Genomic DNA, 18779 nt, shown 5'->3' with positions numbered 1-18779 from the left:
GCCGTTTCGTTTTGATATCACGATGATTTACGAGATTACGACCATGACTGCTCGGTACATACAAATATACCGCTCATTTCTGCAACACTTTAGCATGGGTCTGAAGGGAGCGAAGGATGTGTCTCTCGTCTCCTCTACACACAAGTTCCTCGTATTTTACGTGAAACATTTAGGTTTTCATCTTTTTGGTTCTGCTCTCCTCCCCCCCGTCCTGGTGCTGTCCTTGCACGCTTTGCCAACTATGCAATGCCATACCGTGCCACAACATGCCATGCGACACAAAGCAAAGCAAAGCAAAGTCAAGCAAAACGAGGTACAAACAGAATACAGAGAATAGAGGAAGAGAAAAAAGTTAGTAGAGCAAAGCAAGAAGTAGTAGACGTTGAAGGAGTAGTAGAAGGGTGTTTGAATGTCTTGTTGGTTTTTCTTCTTCTTCCACCAGCCTCGCGCAAGCCGACCGCCGACCGGGGCCCACCACCAGCACCAGCACAACACCCAAATATCTTCTCCCGCCTCGAAGTTCCCGAAGTAGTTGAATTTTCTGTCCGTTTTTCCACCCTCCATCAACCCTTCATCACAAGGAGCCAAGGAATAGGAACCACAAAGTAACGATTTGTGATTGAAGAAGGTGACGAGCAAAAGGAGACAACGAGGTAGAGGAGCAGCAGCGACAACACTCCTCCCGTCCTCGACTTCCGATTCGGTTAATTTACTGCTCGGTCTGGAAATAGTTCAAAAGGACGTTGCGCTCCTGGCTCTCCTCGCCCCAGTCCCTAACCACGACGCAGCTGCAGTTGACCACCTTGCGGGCGTTGCCCTCTCGGTCCAGGACGCACAGACCGGCCCACTCGCCCAGCATCTTGCCGTCGGGGACCTTGATCAGCGGGATCTTGTGCTCGGAGCACAGGGCGACGACGAGCTTCTTGTAGGCTTCCTCCTCGCAGGCCTCGTTGAGGACGCACATGTGCGCTTGGCGACGGTCGAGCGCCTTGGAGGCTTCGCGCAGGCCGCGAGCGAGACCATCGTGGATGAGGGCGAGTTTGAGGACTCCTGCAGACATGGGAGTTAGCCCTCAGTTTTACAGCCACCATTTTTCAATTCTTTATTCCATGCTCTTGGTTCTCCTTCTTCGATTCCTTCCCATCCGTGAAACATGTCAAAAGCACGGCGTCGTGCTTTGGATATCTCCCCTCCTGTCATGTTTCTTTCTTCTGTCCTCCACCAGTTGCCTGAGATCAAAAACAAAATGCCGGACACACACCTTTTAGAGCATCAAGGACGGACATGGAACCAGAGGCGCCGGCATCACCAGAGACTTCGACCTCATCGGCCGCGGCGACTTCTTCGACGGGGGAAGTGGGCTCTTCTCCTTCCGACTACGCAGACACAATCAACGTCAGTATTTTTGCGTCCACAAGATGACGGTGCACAAGGAGAAGTAATAAAAGAAATCAACCCAGATCCTCCATGCCCAAATCTTGCCGTGTCCGTGGCATCTCTTTCGTGAGTCGGCGGAAACTCAAAAGTTCGGGCTTGGGACACCTTGGACAGGGGGCGTTTGGCGGGAAAAATGGGGGAACATACCATATTGGCGATTCGTTACTTGTGTGCAAGTACTTGTCTATCAACAATTTGTCGGATGATCCTCAAAGAGTCAACTTGGGAAAGGAATGAATAGTATCATGCAAAAGGGAAAGGTCCGGAACTTTTTGCAGGTCGAAAATGCGAAATTACGGTGCGTGTCCCTCCAAGACTTTGCCAAGAAATCAGAGTGATCACGTGATTATAAAATCAGCGTGGCATTCTCGCGCGTGGAAGGGTGTGATAAAGGTTATTAGTATTATGTGCCTCGTACTAACCTAGTCAAAATAAAAGAAAACACGAGCGGGAAATGTCCCCGGGAGCCTATTGTCATCTGCGATATTGATTTGTAACACAGCCTCCCAACATGCATGTTGTGATGTGCTCATGGACACAATTCCAAGTACGTAGCTACTGCCATCTACCGTAGACTCAAACAACGGCGAATTCATATCTTCATATGTCAACGAATGAATTGCTAAAACCTCCGTGCTCTGCATCCAAAAGCCGATCAAGACCATAAACATCAGAGTCCCGTTCTCGAAATAACTCTGCAAGTGGCCTACCAAGGCCAATCAATGCCTCAACTCTCTCAGTCGTCAATCATTAACCCCTTTCAATGAGTATAACCGGATCCGTTTCCATTAACAATGGGAGACGCGTGGGAAGTCAGGCCATTTGTCAGTTGGCCTGATTTCACGTTTTTACCAAAGTCGGGGTATGCAGCAGCGCTTTGCGACGGAGATCCACCTGCGTTATGCTGATGCAACGAAAGGACCCGAAGTGAGATCGGCTGTTTCCTGATCTTCAGGTTCTTCAGGTGCGGATGTCGAAAGAGCTGATCCTCGAAGTCGGAAAGCTGCGTGCAAGTTAGCTACCAAATCACGAATTCAGGCACAAAAATACACCACATACCTTGACCCAAAAAAGTTCCTCCATGGCAAAGAACTTTGGTCGCTCCTCTCGCTCGCGCTCAATCGCCATATTGATTGTTGTATTGTACTGATTGGTTTCGAACTCATATGACAGGTTATTCCTCGACACTTGCCAAAGACGTTGTCGTTCGTGTGGTGTGACCGGCCGTCTCTCCAGAGAAGTATAGCTTCGTAGATTCAAATCCTTGGTCGCAAGCAGTCCAGCAACTTGGAAATTTGGAATCCATAGGTTGTCCCGGTCGGCGGCTGGAGTATTGGGATCGAGCTGTGCAGACTTGACAGTGTACAATGGCAGGAAAAGGTTCAACCAATGCTCACTTCTGGCCCTGGAATCTCCGGCATCGAGGAGTAGGGCGCATTGCCTAAGCAATGCTGGCAACGCCTCTCGCCTGCGCCGTTCGGCCTCGAGTCGCTCTCGGCGTTGTTGCTCTCGAAGCTGCTCTTCCTGTTTGCGTTGTCTTTCCTCGAGCTCACGCTTTAAGCGCTCTTTCCGTGCCTCCTCTTCCTTCCGCCTGAGAGCAGCTTCCTCTTCAGCCTTTCGACGTTTTTCCGCCTCTTCCGCAAGTCTCCGTTCTTCCTCTGCCCTCTCAGCCGCAATTCTTTCTTCCTCGCGCCTCCTGGCCTCTTCCAGTCGCCTTGCCTCCTCACGCTTTCTGATCTCTTCGAGTCGTCTTGTCTCTTCGAGACGTCTAGTCTCTTCACGTCGTCTGGCCTCTTCAAGTCGACGTGCCTCTTCAGCTCGTTTTGCTTCTTCGGCTCGCTTAGCTTCTTCCAGTCGTTTAGCTTCTTCGACTCGCTTGGCTTCTTCCAGTTGACGCGCCTCTTCGACTTGCTTGGCCTCTTCAAGTCGACGTGCTTCTTCGAGTCTGGCCTGTTCAAGGCGTTGTGCCTCTTCACGCCGTCTGGCCTCTTCAAGACGTCGGGTCTCTTCAAGCTGTTTGGTCTCCTCAAGTCGCTTAGCTTCTTCAGCTTTTCGGGCACTTTCTTCTCTCTGATGCTGAAGGTCTGTCTCAGAAGTGCCCCGCTCGACCGGCTCGGCTTTGATGGTTCCTCCAAGAATCACCTTTGATTGAAAGCCTGCACTGCCAGGAGGACCCGTCGATGCTTCAGTTTCAATAGTGTCACTCGGTGTGTCTAGTCCAGGCCTGTGCTTGTCAATCTCCATGGCTTCCTTCGGATCTTCTTGGATAGCTGGCTGAGATCTGGCTTTCTCGCGCTTCGGACCAAATCCGTCATCCGATTTGCGGCCAAGTGTGGGAGAGGATGAGCCACGCTTGAGATTCTTCGGGCCAGGGCGGGTTTCTTCCGGACTGCTTTCGATGACGGTCCGTCGCTTCTTAGCAGTGCTGCGACCATTGTCAGCCTCCTCGATCACTGCTGGTCCTGGCGAAACGTGTTCCCGAGTTCGTTTGAGCACCGTGGCCGGTTGACTTTCCGGAGTAACGATGACTACGGCGTCTTCGTCATCTGATGAGGCACCGGAATTGCCCTTGCGGCTGCGGTGCTCTTTACCGGTAACAAGACGTCTTCGCCGATGCGTGACCTCGGATTCCAGGTTAGGCGGTGGTGGCAGGTCGCTCTGGCTACGACGTTTGATATGACCTTTGCGCGACGCGTGTACCGACTGATCCTGATCAGAAGAAACAGCAATAGGTGAACCTCCGACATCTCGTTTCGAAACGTGATGCTTCCGCCTGTCTTGTCCGTCTACAGAACCAAGGTCTCGATCCTTTTCCTTTTCAGCAAAATTAGGCAGCTTGCCCGCCAATTGTCTTTGCGTCAAGATCGGACTCGAGGAATTTTGCGAGTTAGTGGAGTTCGGAGATTGTGAGCGGCGACTGACACGACCTTTGGCCTTGTCTAGGTCTCTAGTAACCCGCGGAGAGCTCACTCTTCGTTGTGTTGCGTGGTATTTGTCGTAGGCCGTCTTTAGAATCTCATACTCCTGCTCCCACCGTTCACCTTTCCGCTCGGCAGCGATCTCATAATAGGTCTTCCCTTTAAGAATCCTCCTGGTAGGATTGAAACCTAGCTGCTCGACGAGAAGTTTGACAACTTCCGGATGCCCTCTGCCAATAGCTGCGAGCATCGGAGTGTTGAATCCAGGTCTCAGGCTTCGAATTGGGTCAGGATCGGCTTCAGGATCACCCATCGCCAGAATCAGCTGCAAGACCTCTTCGTGCCCAGCTTTGGCGGCTGCTATTAAAGACTCTGTTTCAGCCTTTTGCAAGACATTGAGGATACTGGCCACGCCTTGGACATCACCTTTCCCCGCCAACTTTTTCAGATTCTCCTGAGTATTTGCTTGCCAGAGAAGATCATTACGAGTGGATTCGCTGCGACCAGTTCTCCGCCTACCGTAGGCAGCAGGCGGACTTCTAGGTCCCATGAGGGGTGGTGAATCGCGGGGGCTAGCTGCAGAAGCTGCTCGCGAGGAATTCCCGTCTCGAGCCGTGTCGTTGTGCTCAGAAGATACTCGCCTATTGCTGGGTTTCTCTTTTGCGTCGGCAAGGAGCCGTCGGATCTGTTCATAGTTCTCGTCATCTTGAGGAACAAGTTCGTATGGTTCATCGCCCTTAGCGTTGCCCATTCGTGGATTCGCTCCGTATTCGAGAAGGAGTTTGACGACTTCAACGTGACCGTTCTCAACTGCATCAATAAGTGCGGTGTCTTTATCAATGTTCCGTGTATCGATCTCGCATCCGTTCTCCAACAGGAACCTCACGATATCGACATAGCCTTGGAGCGCGGCAATTTGGAGCGGAGTGTTTCCTGCATTGTCGGGTTGGTTGAGATCTTCTGGTCGTTCGGAAAACTTGATTTTCGCCGCTGCAAGATCGTTGTTACTGCATGCTCGTGACAGGAAGGTTCTACCATTCTTGTCTCGCCACTTGCGAGGGCCGGGGGCTTTAACCGGCGACATGGTATCATGCTCTGTAGACGAGAACTTGTGCAGGAGGACGGGTCGTGGCTGGCGAGGAGAGTCTGAGACGTCCGAAGAGGCCGAGCGATCGCGCGTATTATCTGCCGAACCACTTCGTCTGGTGTGAATTGAGGGAGGCCGCCCACGCTTTTTCCTCTCAACATCGCCAAGTGTCAACTGGGTCGATATCCCACGCCTATGTTCTCTTCTTTGTGGCCTTGGCGAAGGAGAGCGGTCTTGCGAAGAATGACGGGGATAAGTGGCAGATCTGGTTTCGCGGCGTTCTGACGAGGTCGGATCCACTCCGCCGCTACTGGTCTTTGTGCGATGTTTGCTTATCGGAGGCAGAATATCGCTTGGACGACGCTTGCGACTTTGGTTCTTGACTGGCTTTTCCCCGGCATCACGCACACTGATGATATCGTCTTCACGTTGAGGCCGCGCCTGCTTGGAATTTCGAGATGCGATATGGTCTGATAACTCTGACTCGCTATCTGGGGAATGCGGAGGTATTCGGGGCGATGATAAAGGCGAGCTGCGACGACTGGAGACGGAAAAGGCGGGATCATCCTGCGCATCATCAATGCTACGCTTGCGCTTTCTGGAATTGTTGTCATTTTCGGTCGCAGTTGCTCCAACAGCCGAATCTCCATCCTTAAGCCTGGTAACACTTGCCGATCCTGTGACGGACGTGTGGTTGGCGATGGTCCTCTGCTTCTCTGGTGACTGAATCAATGTCTCTGCCTCTGAATCACCATCCGCATCTGCCTCAGCCGCAGCACCAGCCATGACTTGGTCAATGGTGCCTCTAACCGTCGCAGGAATCGAGGACCTTTCTCTGAACTTCGAATCCCAGACACGTGCAGTGGTCGATCCAGCACTGGTAGCCTCGTTCGCGGTCTTCTGGAGAGCGGCATTTCGAGACTCTTTGGAGCCGACTGCATCAGTCATAACGATGGCCGTCTCCTCTTCATTCTCGCTCTGAGAGATGTCGTTGGCCGTTTTGGACGGGGAGAATGGGTGTTGCGGATGGAGGAGGAGGTTGGGATAGAGAGTATCGACGGACACCGGCGGTGAAGGGTGGCAGAGGTGGTCGGGCGGGCGAGCGATAACGTTTTCAAGCCGTGTATGGATGCTGGCGTGCGGGAGGGAGTTCGGACACGGTGCAGGGAGATGAAGCGTCCTGTTTGGGTGGGCGTTTTGATGGGTTCACCACATTGTGAAGCACAGAAACGCAAGCCCAAAGAGACGGGGGAGACGAAACTCGATTTCGACTCCAAGCCTTGGTGGCTCGCAGATCCTGTTCACGTGAGCTGAAATGCCCCAGGCGCACTGGGGGGCTCAAATTGGAATTGGTGGGCTCCCCCCACTCCTTGTTCCAGGCTCAGCAACATGCTTGTTTGCCTCTGGGTAGGTGGTAGGCAACCGTGGTGGTGGCCCCAACCCCCCCAACTAGAAACAAGGACACTTTATCTCAGGGCTCCCCAGCCAACCAGTCGGGGGTGTCCCTGGCAAAACCATCCGGCGCCCAACGGATCTTTTCTGACCAGGAGCCCAATTTCCATCTCCTCTCGAACCAGATTTCATCTTATGGACCACTAAACATCCACTACGAGCACTCAGACGCACGAGTAGTATTTCAGCTCTCCACCCACCTCTCCTTCTGTCCTTCTGCACAGACTTCCCCGAGCGGGCCGGTGCTCTCAGACTCGCCTGTTCCACGTCCTGTATGACCGCTGTTTCTTATCTGCGATTGCCAGCAAGCGCGAGAAAAACGATGGCAAAGGGCAACATTGGCGCGGTTCTGAATCTTCCTGCATGAATCGTGAGGTCTGGACATGAATCCCACCGTGAGCCAGCCAGACACAGACAGTCAAAAGACCCTGCATGATGCAGACTTCATCAGTCATTCAGGCGATCAAAGCCTTCTATCTCCTCAGCAGTCTAGCCATCCTCATCATCCGCCTGATCCCTGCACTCAAAGATCGATTCCTCGCATATGGACCGCGTGCGGGAGACCAAGATCACAGTAGTGGGAAGGGCAAATCTACAAAGAAGAATCAGCCTTTGGTAGGAGCGAGATTTCTCGACTACGTTGCTACTTTCACTGTCCCTCATGCATGGTTCACTCACTTCTATGTCCTATCCATCACATGCTCACTAGCCTGTCTGTTCATTTTTCGTCACTATGCAGAAACGATCAAGAACCCGAACATGGACATCCCTTTTTGTTGTTCGGTATTGATGTTACTTCAAGGTTGTCGACGACTGATTGAGTGTCTCGTCCTTGCCCAACCGAGCAATTCACGGATGTGGATAGGTCACTATGTCCTCGGCATGGTATTTTATGTGGTCACAAACCTCGCCATCTGGGTGGAGCATCTCGACGTCGACTTCAATCAAGCCCAGAGAACCGAAGCAGGCAGGGATCAGGGAACTGTTTTATGGACGGCCAAGACTCTGATATGGACATTCCTCTTCTTCTGGGCCAGTGACCGACAAAATCTCTATCACCGCTACCTGTCAGACCTGAAGAAATACACCTTGCCAGAGAAACATGCCTTCCGATGGATCGTGGCGCCACATTACACTGCCGAGTGTCTTATCTACCTCAGCCTCTCCTTCCTAGACGCCCCATTTCGAGAAGTCCTTTCCCAGCACCATGGTTACAGCCGGAAACCAGCAATAGCATCCATCAACTGGACACTCTTCTGCGCTCTTGTCTTTGTCGCGGTGAACCTGGGTGTGACAGCCGATGGGACAAAGAAGTGGCTTCGGACGAAATTTCCTGACAGGGCGTGGGAGGTCATTAAGAGATGGAGAATGATCCCCCCGGTTTATTAATATTGCGGGACCAGAGCGAGACACAGTTTCACTGGCACGATGGAGGCCCCCTAGACGCAACAATGGGGACGACCGGGAATGAAAAGTACGAAGAAGATCGATGGCCAGAAGAGTTGATTCGTCCAGTCCGTCGTGAACAACGGTGGTTAGAACCCCGGGGAATCATATCTGCGTGGTCACGGGTTGATAGTAAGATTCATTACAACGGTCGCCTCATCAACATCCCTGAACTGTTGCTGTATGTATGTCCTCGGGTCGACGCCAGTGACAAGCACGTCTCTCAAACGGCTTCAACCCATAACACCCAGTCTCTGCCATGTTTCCGACCATCAGATCCCTACGGTAGATTTCAAGCGAGCCCTTGCTCATCATCATCCGCCAGCAGGGACGGCAACATGCCAGTGCCAGCGCATGTTCCGCTCGGCGAGTCTGCAGAGTAATCCTCGCTCTAATTCCCCAGAATTTCTTCGATTGATCAAGTTCAATGGATATGTCCGTTGCTATGGTAGTCATGAGCTGAGCATATAGAGCTCGGGGTGAGTGTTGCGTTATCACCTCAGCTTCTGTGCTGTCTAGGCATTGCTGGAAGCATCACTCTTCTGGCCAGATTTGTCACCGCCACCAGCGGTATCAGTGTCCTTCTTTTCAGCCTTGTTGTTGTTGTTGCCATTGCCGCCCTTTTCCGCTCCCGCATCTTTAACCCCATCCTTGCTTTTACTCTTGTCGTCCGCATCATCCTCGTCCTCGTCCTCGTCTTCCTCTACGCCTTTCACGGCTCTCTTCACCTCCTCCCTAAACCTCCGCCTTTCCTCTTTGTTCTTCTCCCTCTTCTCCTCTCGTTCCTCCTCCCGCTCCTCTTCCCTCTTCTTCCGCTCTTCGTAGATATCTTCGATCCACTTGGGTAGCTCGTCCAACGCTTTCTCTGGGTCCTTTTTGTTGATGAGAAGGTAGTCTTGAAGATCGGCAGGCGAAAAATCGCCCTCGGGGATCAGCGAGGCGAATTTCTGCGCGAGACCACGCAGGCGGGTGGTTTCCATGTCGTCTGGCAGTTCAAACCCACTCTTTTCGGCCTCACTGTCAGATGAAGGCGCTGGAGCAGTCATCGAGTCCGTGAATGCTCCAGCTCCCTCCTCGGTTTCCCTCAGACTTGCGCCGTTCGGTAAATCCAGATACATTCTCAAAAATATCTCCTCTGCTTGCTTTTTACTTGCATTGCTAAAGCCCACCCTCACGCTGATTCGGCCGGCTCGCACGAGGGCGTCGTCAAGTTCGTTCGGTTTGTTGGTCGTCCTTTACAATCGCAGTTAGCAAAGGTTGTCACACAAGAGAATTTTGCCACAGCTTGAGTAAGCGGAAATAAGAACAGTGCTCTGGGAGGGCATGTTGCTTGTTTCTGCTGCTTGAATACTGAAGATGACAAGAGAAGACTTACATGATCAAAACATGGCCCTCAGGTGCGGCAACACCGTCGATCGCATTCAGCAGCCCACTCAGCGTGACGCGTGAGGCAGAACCACTGTCTTCGTCATTGTCGACATCGTAATCCTCAGGGTCACGAGGAGGCATTCTCCCACGTCGACTATTCCAACTTCGAGATGATACAGTGGACTTCCCTCCTTTTCTATTCAGACCTGCGGTATCGATATCTTCTAACAGCAAGAGAGACCGACCAGGGAGCTGATTGAGGAGTGAAATCAAATCCGAGTCTGTCAAGTCGTTGTCCAGTAGCGAAAGATTATACACGTCGAGGTTGAAATTCGAAGCGAGCGCAAGTGCGAATGAAGTCTTGCCGACTCCGGGTGGACCATGGAAAAGATATCCTCGTCGGTAAGGGATACCGTGGTTGGCGTAGAAATTCATGGTTGCTTCGTCCATGTACTCGGCCATGTCTGCGATGATCTGGACTTTTTGCTCCGCATCCAATATTACGGTGTCGAGTGCTCTCCGGGGTTTCGAAGTGACACGACTCCATGTCTGGCCTCCTCTATACGGTCTTCGAATAATGGTCAATGCGCGCTCTTTGGCTTTGTTGAGGTAGTAGACATGCTCGATAAGGTCCTTGATGGGTTGTGTCGAGCGACCCAGGCAGGATATGGAGATGATTTCCATCCTCTTGTACCGATTGCCGTAGTAGGTGTGGCCGTCACCGTACTTGCGACTACAAAAGAAGAGCTTGCCCTTGTGAACGAATAATTGCAAACCCTGGCCTTGCTCGTACTTTATCTTGGGAGTTTCATTAGCCCGCCTCGTCTCTTCGACATCTGGGTCGAGCCGCCGGTTTCTCCGTCGACCTGCCTCCTGGGAGTTGCCGGACACGGCGGTCAAGACTTGATCCGCACGGAGGGTTTTCCGCTCTGACAGGTAGGTGGTTAGGTAGCTGAAGAGGTCCTCGTCGGACGAAATGTTGATGGTGGCAACGATGACAGAGGAGAACTGAGACCATAGTGATTTGAACCGAGCGATGGGGCCAAAGTAGTAGAGGGCCAGGAGAAGTCCAAAGAAGCGGAAGAAGGTTGGGTGTTTGTCTAACAATGGTCGTGCTCCAGGGACGAACGAAGTGATGATGTATTCGGGAAGGTCGACAAGGCTGCTGCTACCCGCAACGACAGTTTTCTTTACCCGTTGGAGATTCATCTTTGGAGCAGGCGATGTTGTTGGTCAGAGACAGACAATCGATGGACCTGGCGATGTCCGGCAGGTGATATGTAAAGTCAATGTCTCACAAAGTGAATGCAAAATGAAAGACCCCCATGCGGTGAAGCCGTGCAGGAGATTTGTGAGGCGACAAGGCAAGGCGTTGGTCAGCTGAAAAATCAGTCAAAACGTGATCACTTTCTGCCTGCTCCAGACCTCGACTACCGACTCTATTGAATGGATCGTTCTCGTCGATGGGCCGACGATCTGTATAGACTAGTCTGTCCCGTCATATACATTTGGCTGACCCTACAGCGTTGGGCATTTTCGCCTGTCACCGTTTGTGTGCCGCCTGAGCCAGTGGAGCACAATCAGGACGCATTGAGTGGGCGCAGGCAGCAGAGTACAAGACAAGGATCTTAAAGTCGCTGATTGGACAATAGAATGGGATCCCTGTTGTCGTCAGGCATCCGGGACACAAACAAGCTCGACCGCCATATCTCCAGGGAGGTGGCGAGGGACACGGCTGGATCATCATGTAAGGACCATGTATGGTAGGGAGGCTCATCAGCCTTGTCAAGCTCTTACGCCTCTAGGCTGCCTGGACGGGATCTTGTAAGGCCTCGAATCTGTAGATCCTTTTCTACATGCCATGTGGCTGAAGAAAAGAAAGGACAAGGATGGCAAATGTGATGCGGGAACCACGGATATGATACTGCAATAGCAAACGACGCCGAACCCACGCACATTGCCTGGCAGATAGCTCTATGATATGTCTGTGTTGTGCTATTCATTCTCCGATCCTCCATGGATCTTCTGCCATAGATCTTTCGATCCCTCTCTCTTTATCTTCCTGAGGTAATATCCCTTCCTGTAGTGTGTAGCTTCATCTTCTCCTCATCTCATTGAACCTGGATCGCAGCTCTCACTCTGTTTCGTGCCGAACATTGACAGGCTGGACGCTCGGAAGTGATCTGGCGAGCAAGAAACGACCGAGAGAAAAGGATACAAACCGTGGGAGATGGGTGTGACTATGATGGGATGAAGAGTGCAAACGCGATGTCATGGAAAACGTAGACAGAAGGATGGACGTTGAGACTGTCTTTCTCCCAAACAAACAAATACGAAGGGACCAAGTTAATACTCGATGGTTGATGGGGCTTTCGAGAAGATTGACGTCATCCGATCAAAACAGCTTTGAGCCTTTATTCATTTCTCTCTCAAGCCTTCTGCACCCGTCATCGCCTCTGCCTCCAACCTTGCCTCTATCGTTGCCAGTATTCAAATTGTGGACACATCTTCATCTTGAGAGCTGTCTGAAAAGGTCATGTTGGGTCTAAGCTGACATTTCGACCGTCCTCCACCCACAGTTCTTCCTCTCTCCTCAATACCATGCCTGCGGTGCATCGTAACGGCCGGGCTGTTGCAGCGCAAGAGAAACAAGATCAGTCACAGCAAATTACACATACATCCATGCACTCTACACGGCAGAGGCCGTCGGCCTACCTCCTCCTCGTTTATCCTGTTGTCCTCGCGCTGGGCTCTCTCTTCGCCTTCCTCTCCCCAGTTGCCAGTCCTCCGCCCGCCGAATCACTCGCTCCCGGAATCACATCCGACCTCAACATTCCGCACTTCCATTCGACCAACTACTTTGCTGGCAAGCGCAACATAATCAACGTATATTTTGTGAAGTTTGGTTGGTTTTGGACCACCCTTGCCTTTCTACTGCTCCAAATCGCTACCCGACCGCCGCCAGCTAGTGCACTGAAACACTACGCACAGTCCACCTTGCGCTATGGTCTGGTGACCATTTCATGGTTTCTAACAACGCAATGGTGTTTTGGTCCTGCGCTTGTCGATCGAAGTTTCACCATCACCGGCGGTCACTGTGAGCCTCAAATGATCAACACCACTGGACTGAAAGACGCGGTTGACATGACCATGATTGCATCAGGCCCCGCATGTAAAGCTGCAGGTGGAGCATGGCGCGGTGGACATGACATATCAGGTCATGTATTCATGCTGGCGCTTTCCTCGGCCTTTCTGCTGTACGAGATATACATCGCAGACCGGGACTCTGCGCATCCGTCCGTTTCGCCTCGAGCCGCTGCGGCATTGGCCCATGATATGACCGAGGAGGAACGCAAAGCAGTAGGGGGGTGGGAGTCAGAGTCAGTGGCAATGGTGCGAATATGGTCGAGATATTTTCTGTATGCGGTGGTTGTGCTTGACTTTTGGATGCTCATGATGACGGCGATTTGGTTTCATACGTGGACGGAGAAACTGAGTGGGCTGCTCATTGCCGCGGGAACGATATGGGGGACGTACTTTACGGGCGATTTCCTCCCACAGTGGAGGGAGATTGTGGGTGGAATATGACAGGAGATGCTATGAATTCACATACGATTATGTCTGAAACGATGAATACGAGGTGTCTATTCCCACCACGACGAACCGCCTCTGACTACCTTACCGTACCATTGCCGGAGTTGGATCGAGTATAGCCTGACGATGATAGACCCGCGCCACGCAACATCTTGATGGATCAGAGCAGAGCAATCCCCCCTTTGGCCACTCTAATTCAAGAGGTTACCCTCTTCTCTCCTTCATCATCTATTGAATTCTGATGGTGACGAGTCCGTCAAGAATCAGAATCAGAATCAGAACCAGAGCCATAGCTAGAGACGATGCATGAATGGTACATACAGAAGGCATCTATCGACAGGATTGGGTATGTACATGTACAGGTGGATAGATACAAATACAAATACAAAACGACAACGGAAACCACGGCAAACGTCTGGTGGTTCAGAGCAGACGGAGAAGGAGGACCAAGGTTTACTCTCGATATACGCACATATATAAAATATATCATTCTTGCAACATGGTTCTTTCTATTGATTGTCCCCGAAACTCGCATCAACCTTCTTTTTGTGCCCTTCACCCTCGTATGATCTCGTGGGATAAATCCATCCAAAAAGTATTCTCAAAAACAAAAAAAAAAGAAAAGAAAGACAGGGCGGACGAGATTGCCTCCATGTCGTATTATCCCAGTTCCCATTCTTACACACGATCCAATTTGGCCAGTTTCTTCCTTTGCTCCTCGCGTTCTGCTTCCTTCTTGGCCCTCTCCTCGGCATTCAGCCTCCCGGTCTCCTCATCACGCTCGTCGTCGCTGAACTCATCGTCGTCGTCGTCGCCGGTTAGCTGGAAATACTCTTCTGCTTCGTCGGCCGTCGGAGCCGAAGGGCCCTTTTGCATAGCGCCAGGCCTCCTCTTCCTCGCCTGGCCTACCACGAGGGTCAAGACAACGGCCTCGACCACCGCCAAGGCGATACAAAGTGAGATAACCGGCCAGCCGTAGTGTCGCAGCATTAGGCCCGTGACGACATTGATAATTCCGACAGGGAAGAGTATTCGGCCCAAAATGACGTGGACAGTGCTCATCCAGGTCTTGCGACCGCCAGTTGCGATGAAGACGACGTGGTGTCTCCAGCCCAAAACGAGCTGGACAGCCAGAGCGCAGACAATGAGAATGCCAGCATACTGGTGAGGAATGGAGATGGAGCGCGAATTCACGAAGCCGATCAGGGCACCGATCGACACGGAGACAGAGGACAGAGCGTTGACGGTCCAGTGGTAGTTGAACGCCGTCCCTGCGGCGCTCGTGCGAGGAGAGCGGAGTAGATAGACTGCCAAGGGATAGCCGACGAGGAAAGGCATGGTCAAGAGGAAGCCGTGGAGGTGCCTGTTATTGGAAAATGAATAGTCAGCGGGGGTGTTTAGGGGAGAAGATTTGTGTTCTGGGAGACGGCTCCAAGGCAGTAAAACAGTCGAGGAGATACATACCACATTAATGACCGGATATTCCACTGCTTGGCCGACTTGACGGGCTGTTCAACCTTAGTACCATCGTCTACGCTAGGTGCGGAAGTATCGCTTTCGGGCTTCCCATCTGTGGCAGGCTCTTCTGGTACCACTTCTTTCGAATCGCCTTCACCACTTGCATTGTCACCTCCGTCTGTGCTGGCACCGCCATTGTGGGCGGCGATGATCTCATCACCTTTCTTCAGCTCCTCCTCGGTCGGCGGGTTGGGCTCTGCAGTCTCGCTGATTCCAGAATGGTCATTCAATTCGTTGATGTCGCCAAAGAATGCAACGTCGCTCCTCGCATTCAAGAGGTCCACCCACAAGAAGCCAAATCCAAGACCAAACTGGTGCATGTCGATGGCCCTGTCGACGGAAAAGTCGCCTTCAAAGTCTTGTTTAAAGTTGGAACTCCAGATCATGGCTTGTTTCGTCGTGTCATTGTGAACTCCAAGTTCGGCGGCGGTCCATCGGTCGTAGCCACGGACGATGAAATCCGCGATGCCCAAATGCGAGGGTTTCGCTTGCATTTGTTCCGAGTACCATTCGCCAGTGTAGTCCTCGAAATGGGCCGTCACAATTTCAACCTCGGGGACCACGCCGCTGTAGAAATCCTTCATCTCGTCTGTAGGCCGGGGAGGGTGATGGCCGTCCACAGTTCTCACGGTCAAAGTCATGCCTTTATCCTCGGAATTCGGATCGCCGTAGATGATGAACATCAGAGCGCCTTTCATCCGCGGAGCCAATCCTAGAGATGCCCAGCCCTTGTTGGAGGATCCGTACCGGAACATCCACATGCGAACATAGAGGTCGGATTGTTGCGTGGTTTCGTTGAAGTAGTTCACCATACTGAATGCCTGGTCCGCGCGACCGGATTGGCCCGTGTGCTTGACGAATTGAAGGGGTCGGAAAGCAGTTGTGAGGGTGCTGAAAAGTAATATGACCAGTATGGTCGGCAACGACCACAAAGGTCCCTGCATCTTGGCAATCCTGAGCCGAAGGCTAAGATGCTGTGTTGCACGAGGAGGTGGAAGATGATGAATGCAATGCCCAGGTTATACAAAATAATCGAATCGTGGTAAAAACGCCGATGTCGAAGTACCAACACGCTCAAAAGCCCCTGTTCGCGTCTTGTTCGAGTACGGTTGGGAGTGGGAGTGAATAGGGGTCTCTCTAGGTGACCCACTCGTCAGAATACCTCCGAGTGCTCCGGTCAGGCAAGACAATTCGCTATTAGTAACAATTCGTCCCCCTTTTTCCCTTTGTACGGAATCCGTTCGGAGACACTGGAGGGCAAGGAACGAGTCTCTGCCTGTAGACTGGCGGAAAGTAGCGAGTAGGTTTATGAGGATTAACGAGCGATACAGAAGGGAAGGGGAAGAGAGCGATGATTGAGATAAGGAAAACGCGGAAGGTGAAGTTGAAGATTGCGCATGTTGGACAATAATGAATGGGGTGGGTGGACGAGGGGACGATGGAGATGAGACCGTTGGCTAAGAAAAGACGCACTAGGCTGCTTTGGGATCTTGGCATCGACGGGGGAATTAAAGCTGGGCATCCTGCGCCATCCAGGGGGCTGCCATTGAAAATCACGCCGACTTTACTCGTGCTCATGGTGATGCTCATTCTATCATACAACACATCTTGTTGGTGGTATGATCTTGTGTTCAATTACCCCCTGGTCCTGCTGAACTCGAAGCCATATTCGCAACTCTGCCAAACACGTCTATATCGACGCGCCTCCCTCTCTGTTGAAGCGACTTGTAAGAATCCCTCTATTTCTATGCAAACAGTGGGAACGAGCTAGCGACCCGCAAGTGAGCTGGAGACATGTATCAAAGTCACAGTGGACATATGAGCTCTCTCGACGCCCATCTCCACGCTACTGGTCCTCTATGACTTCACAATGACTCTCTTCTCAATCGGCTCGAACGTCTTTTCCTGCGGTCCACCAGTGGGTTTGCCGAACACCAGCTGAGCCTTGAGTATCCATTCCTTGGGAATATCAAAGGTTGATTCAAGGTCCGCGATGACGCCGGGGTGAAAGTTGAAGTGTTGGAGGTTGGCACCCAGACCCTCAGCCTCGAGGGCAGTCCAGACTGCAAGGAGCGAGATTAGTACCATTATGTGGCTGGAGCAAATGCAGACGGTGGGTGCTATGATGCAGGCCTGGCTTACCGATGAATTGATGGATACCGGTGGAATGATCAGACCCTGTGAAAAGCATGTTGTCAGCACACACGGTTCCATACCCCGCCACCTCCCTTGAATGATCGTGAGTGCTCTTACATTCAGTAAGCTTGGGCTTAACCATGGGGTTCTTCTCTGCCAGAGCGTCCAAAGCCGTTTGGTCCTCATACCACAAGATCGTTCCATAGCTGTCCTTCCACCCAGCGATGCGGCTGTTCATATACCCGCGCATCCCTTCGTCCAGGGGTACCTGATCCATGTGCTTCTTGACAATTTCCCAGACCTTGTCGTGGTTATCCTTGAAGAGCACTACCGCACGGGCCGACTGCACGTTGTATGTCGAGGGAGCCCATGTGACGGCGAACTTGACAATCTCCTCGACCTTGGAGTCCGGAATGGTGGACTCTTTGGAGAGAGAGTAGATGGAGCGACGGCCCTTGACGAGCTCGAAGAAGTTGTCGAGGTTACCCATGGTTCGTGATGTCTTTTCCTTGGATGGATTGTGGAATATGTCGAAGAGTGAAGATGGCAGCGAAGACAGTCAAGGCAGAAGTCGTGAGGGTGTTGAGAGAAGAAAACAAGACTTTCCAGGTGGATGGTGATCCTAGGACCCTTTTATCCTTTGGGAGCCTTACCTTTTGGACCGGCCCAACTAACCAGAGGCAGACCGCGAGATCACGCAACAGGCGCCGGCTCCGGATCGTGAGAAATAACACTACATAGCGCATTAACAATCAAGAGCAGCCTAACGTCTCGGTCCGGCCGTCGACCTTATCTGTCCACGACCGGCAAAAGGGCCCTTGTGTCCTGACTCCCCCATTGGGCGGGGAGCGGAGCCCCTCCCTACTTTGCTGCGTGACGGAAAGGTAGGGTACGAGTACGTCGATGACACGTTCCTGGGAAGACGTGGGATTGTGCACGCACACGAGAGAATCTGGTCAAAAAGGAAGCCGCCTCAACAAAAGGCCGTGGTGCAGAAGGAGTTTGAGAGTCTGTTTGGAGGGGTGGTTATAGTGGGGAGGGGGGAGGAGAGAGTTGATCCACCCAACTTCACCACCCTTGTTCAATGCGGTTGCTGATCCAATCCAAGTAGTCACTGCACCGAACATGGGAAGGTTATGCATTTACTAATGCAAGGGCAACCTCACAAAGAGGTGGGCAAATGATGGAGGACAAGTGGACAGGGTGGACAGCGAGGAGATGCGCACACCGATGACTCGGCCGACAAGCAAAGAGGAAGAAAAGCCTCCTGGCGGAGCGAGTGGAGGATTTGCTGGCATAATATCGAATCATAAGACGGATCCTCCTTCAAGTGTACATAGTTACGAGTAGCTAGTCTAGCTCTATCTAGCTAAGATCCCATACTCACTACGTGACCTACTTACTCAGACGAGTAGGTACCTTCTTGGAGGTATACTTACCAGCACTTGTTCTTGTTCTTAGTCTTGTCCTTCTGAGATGATAGTAGTGGATGGAAACTCCCTCACATTCTGCGGCCGCCGCTAACCGGCGTAAGGCCTTAGAATACGAGGGGTTTCCGTGGAAAGGTAGGTGAGCAGACATTCAGACCGCTACTAGTATTGAATCCCATGACTCGTCCATACATACATACATACATCCCCTCAAGCACCTCGTACCTGTACAAGTATCCGCATGGATAGTACAAGGACTTGTATCTCCGTATGTACTCGGTCCTGCGCATAGAATCCTCTAGAAGAGGCACATGGCCCACGGACGCTTTTTACTTTTTTGTGTTGGTTCTACCTATCTATCTATAGGTATGATGTGCAAAGTTGAAGACACAA

General features: G+C 52.0%; 6 protein-coding genes across 6 annotated transcripts; 2 read left to right on the top strand and 4 right to left on the bottom strand.

Annotated features, from left to right (window-relative positions):
• Positions 1–709: 709 nt before the first annotated feature.
• On the bottom strand, positions 710–6390 carry Z517_08841 (40S ribosomal protein S12; the record flags this gene model as incomplete). The annotated part of the gene is made up of 5 exons (XM_013427355.1): positions 710–1050; positions 1262–1376; positions 1989–2075; positions 2231–2440; positions 2497–6390. The coding sequence occupies 5 exons, from the start codon at positions 6388–6390 to the stop codon at positions 710–712; spliced, it is 4647 nt and encodes a 1548-aa protein (XP_013282809.1).
• A 939-nt stretch (positions 6391–7329) lies between these two features.
• Z517_08840 (uncharacterized protein) lies at positions 7330–8283 on the top strand (the record flags this gene model as incomplete). Its single annotated transcript, XM_013427354.1, has 1 exon — positions 7330–8283. The coding sequence occupies one exon, from the start codon at positions 7330–7332 to the stop codon at positions 8281–8283; it is 954 nt and encodes a 317-aa protein (XP_013282808.1).
• A 572-nt stretch (positions 8284–8855) lies between these two features.
• On the bottom strand, positions 8856–10917 carry Z517_08839 (uncharacterized protein; the record flags this gene model as incomplete). The annotated part of the gene is made up of 2 exons (XM_013427353.1): positions 8856–9573; positions 9716–10917. 2 exons carry the CDS (start codon positions 10915–10917, stop codon positions 8856–8858), a joined length of 1920 nt encoding a protein of 639 aa, XP_013282807.1.
• A 1392-nt stretch (positions 10918–12309) lies between these two features.
• Positions 12310–13296, top strand: Z517_08838 (uncharacterized protein; the record flags this gene model as incomplete). The annotated part of the gene is made up of 1 exon (XM_013427352.1): positions 12310–13296. The coding sequence occupies one exon, from the start codon at positions 12310–12312 to the stop codon at positions 13294–13296; it is 987 nt and encodes a 328-aa protein (XP_013282806.1).
• A 684-nt stretch (positions 13297–13980) lies between these two features.
• Positions 13981–15764, bottom strand: Z517_08837 (uncharacterized protein; the record flags this gene model as incomplete). The annotated part of the gene is made up of 2 exons (XM_013427351.1): positions 13981–14665; positions 14767–15764. The coding sequence occupies 2 exons, from the start codon at positions 15762–15764 to the stop codon at positions 13981–13983; spliced, it is 1683 nt and encodes a 560-aa protein (XP_013282805.1).
• Positions 15765–16677: 913 nt separating this feature from the next.
• On the bottom strand, positions 16678–17446 carry Z517_08836 (uncharacterized protein; the record flags this gene model as incomplete). The annotated part of the gene is made up of 3 exons (XM_013427350.1): positions 16678–16883; positions 16963–16998; positions 17074–17446. The coding sequence occupies 3 exons, from the start codon at positions 17444–17446 to the stop codon at positions 16678–16680; spliced, it is 615 nt and encodes a 204-aa protein (XP_013282804.1).
• Between the last annotated feature and the right edge of the window lie 1333 nt (positions 17447–18779).

The sequence above is a fragment of the Fonsecaea pedrosoi genome, assembly GCF_000835455.1.
Source record: "Fonsecaea pedrosoi CBS 271.37 unplaced genomic scaffold supercont1.5, whole genome shotgun sequence".
NCBI classification, from domain to species: domain Eukaryota; kingdom Fungi; phylum Ascomycota; class Eurotiomycetes; order Chaetothyriales; family Herpotrichiellaceae; genus Fonsecaea; species Fonsecaea pedrosoi.
This window is presented reverse-complemented; position numbering and strand designations above follow the sequence as displayed.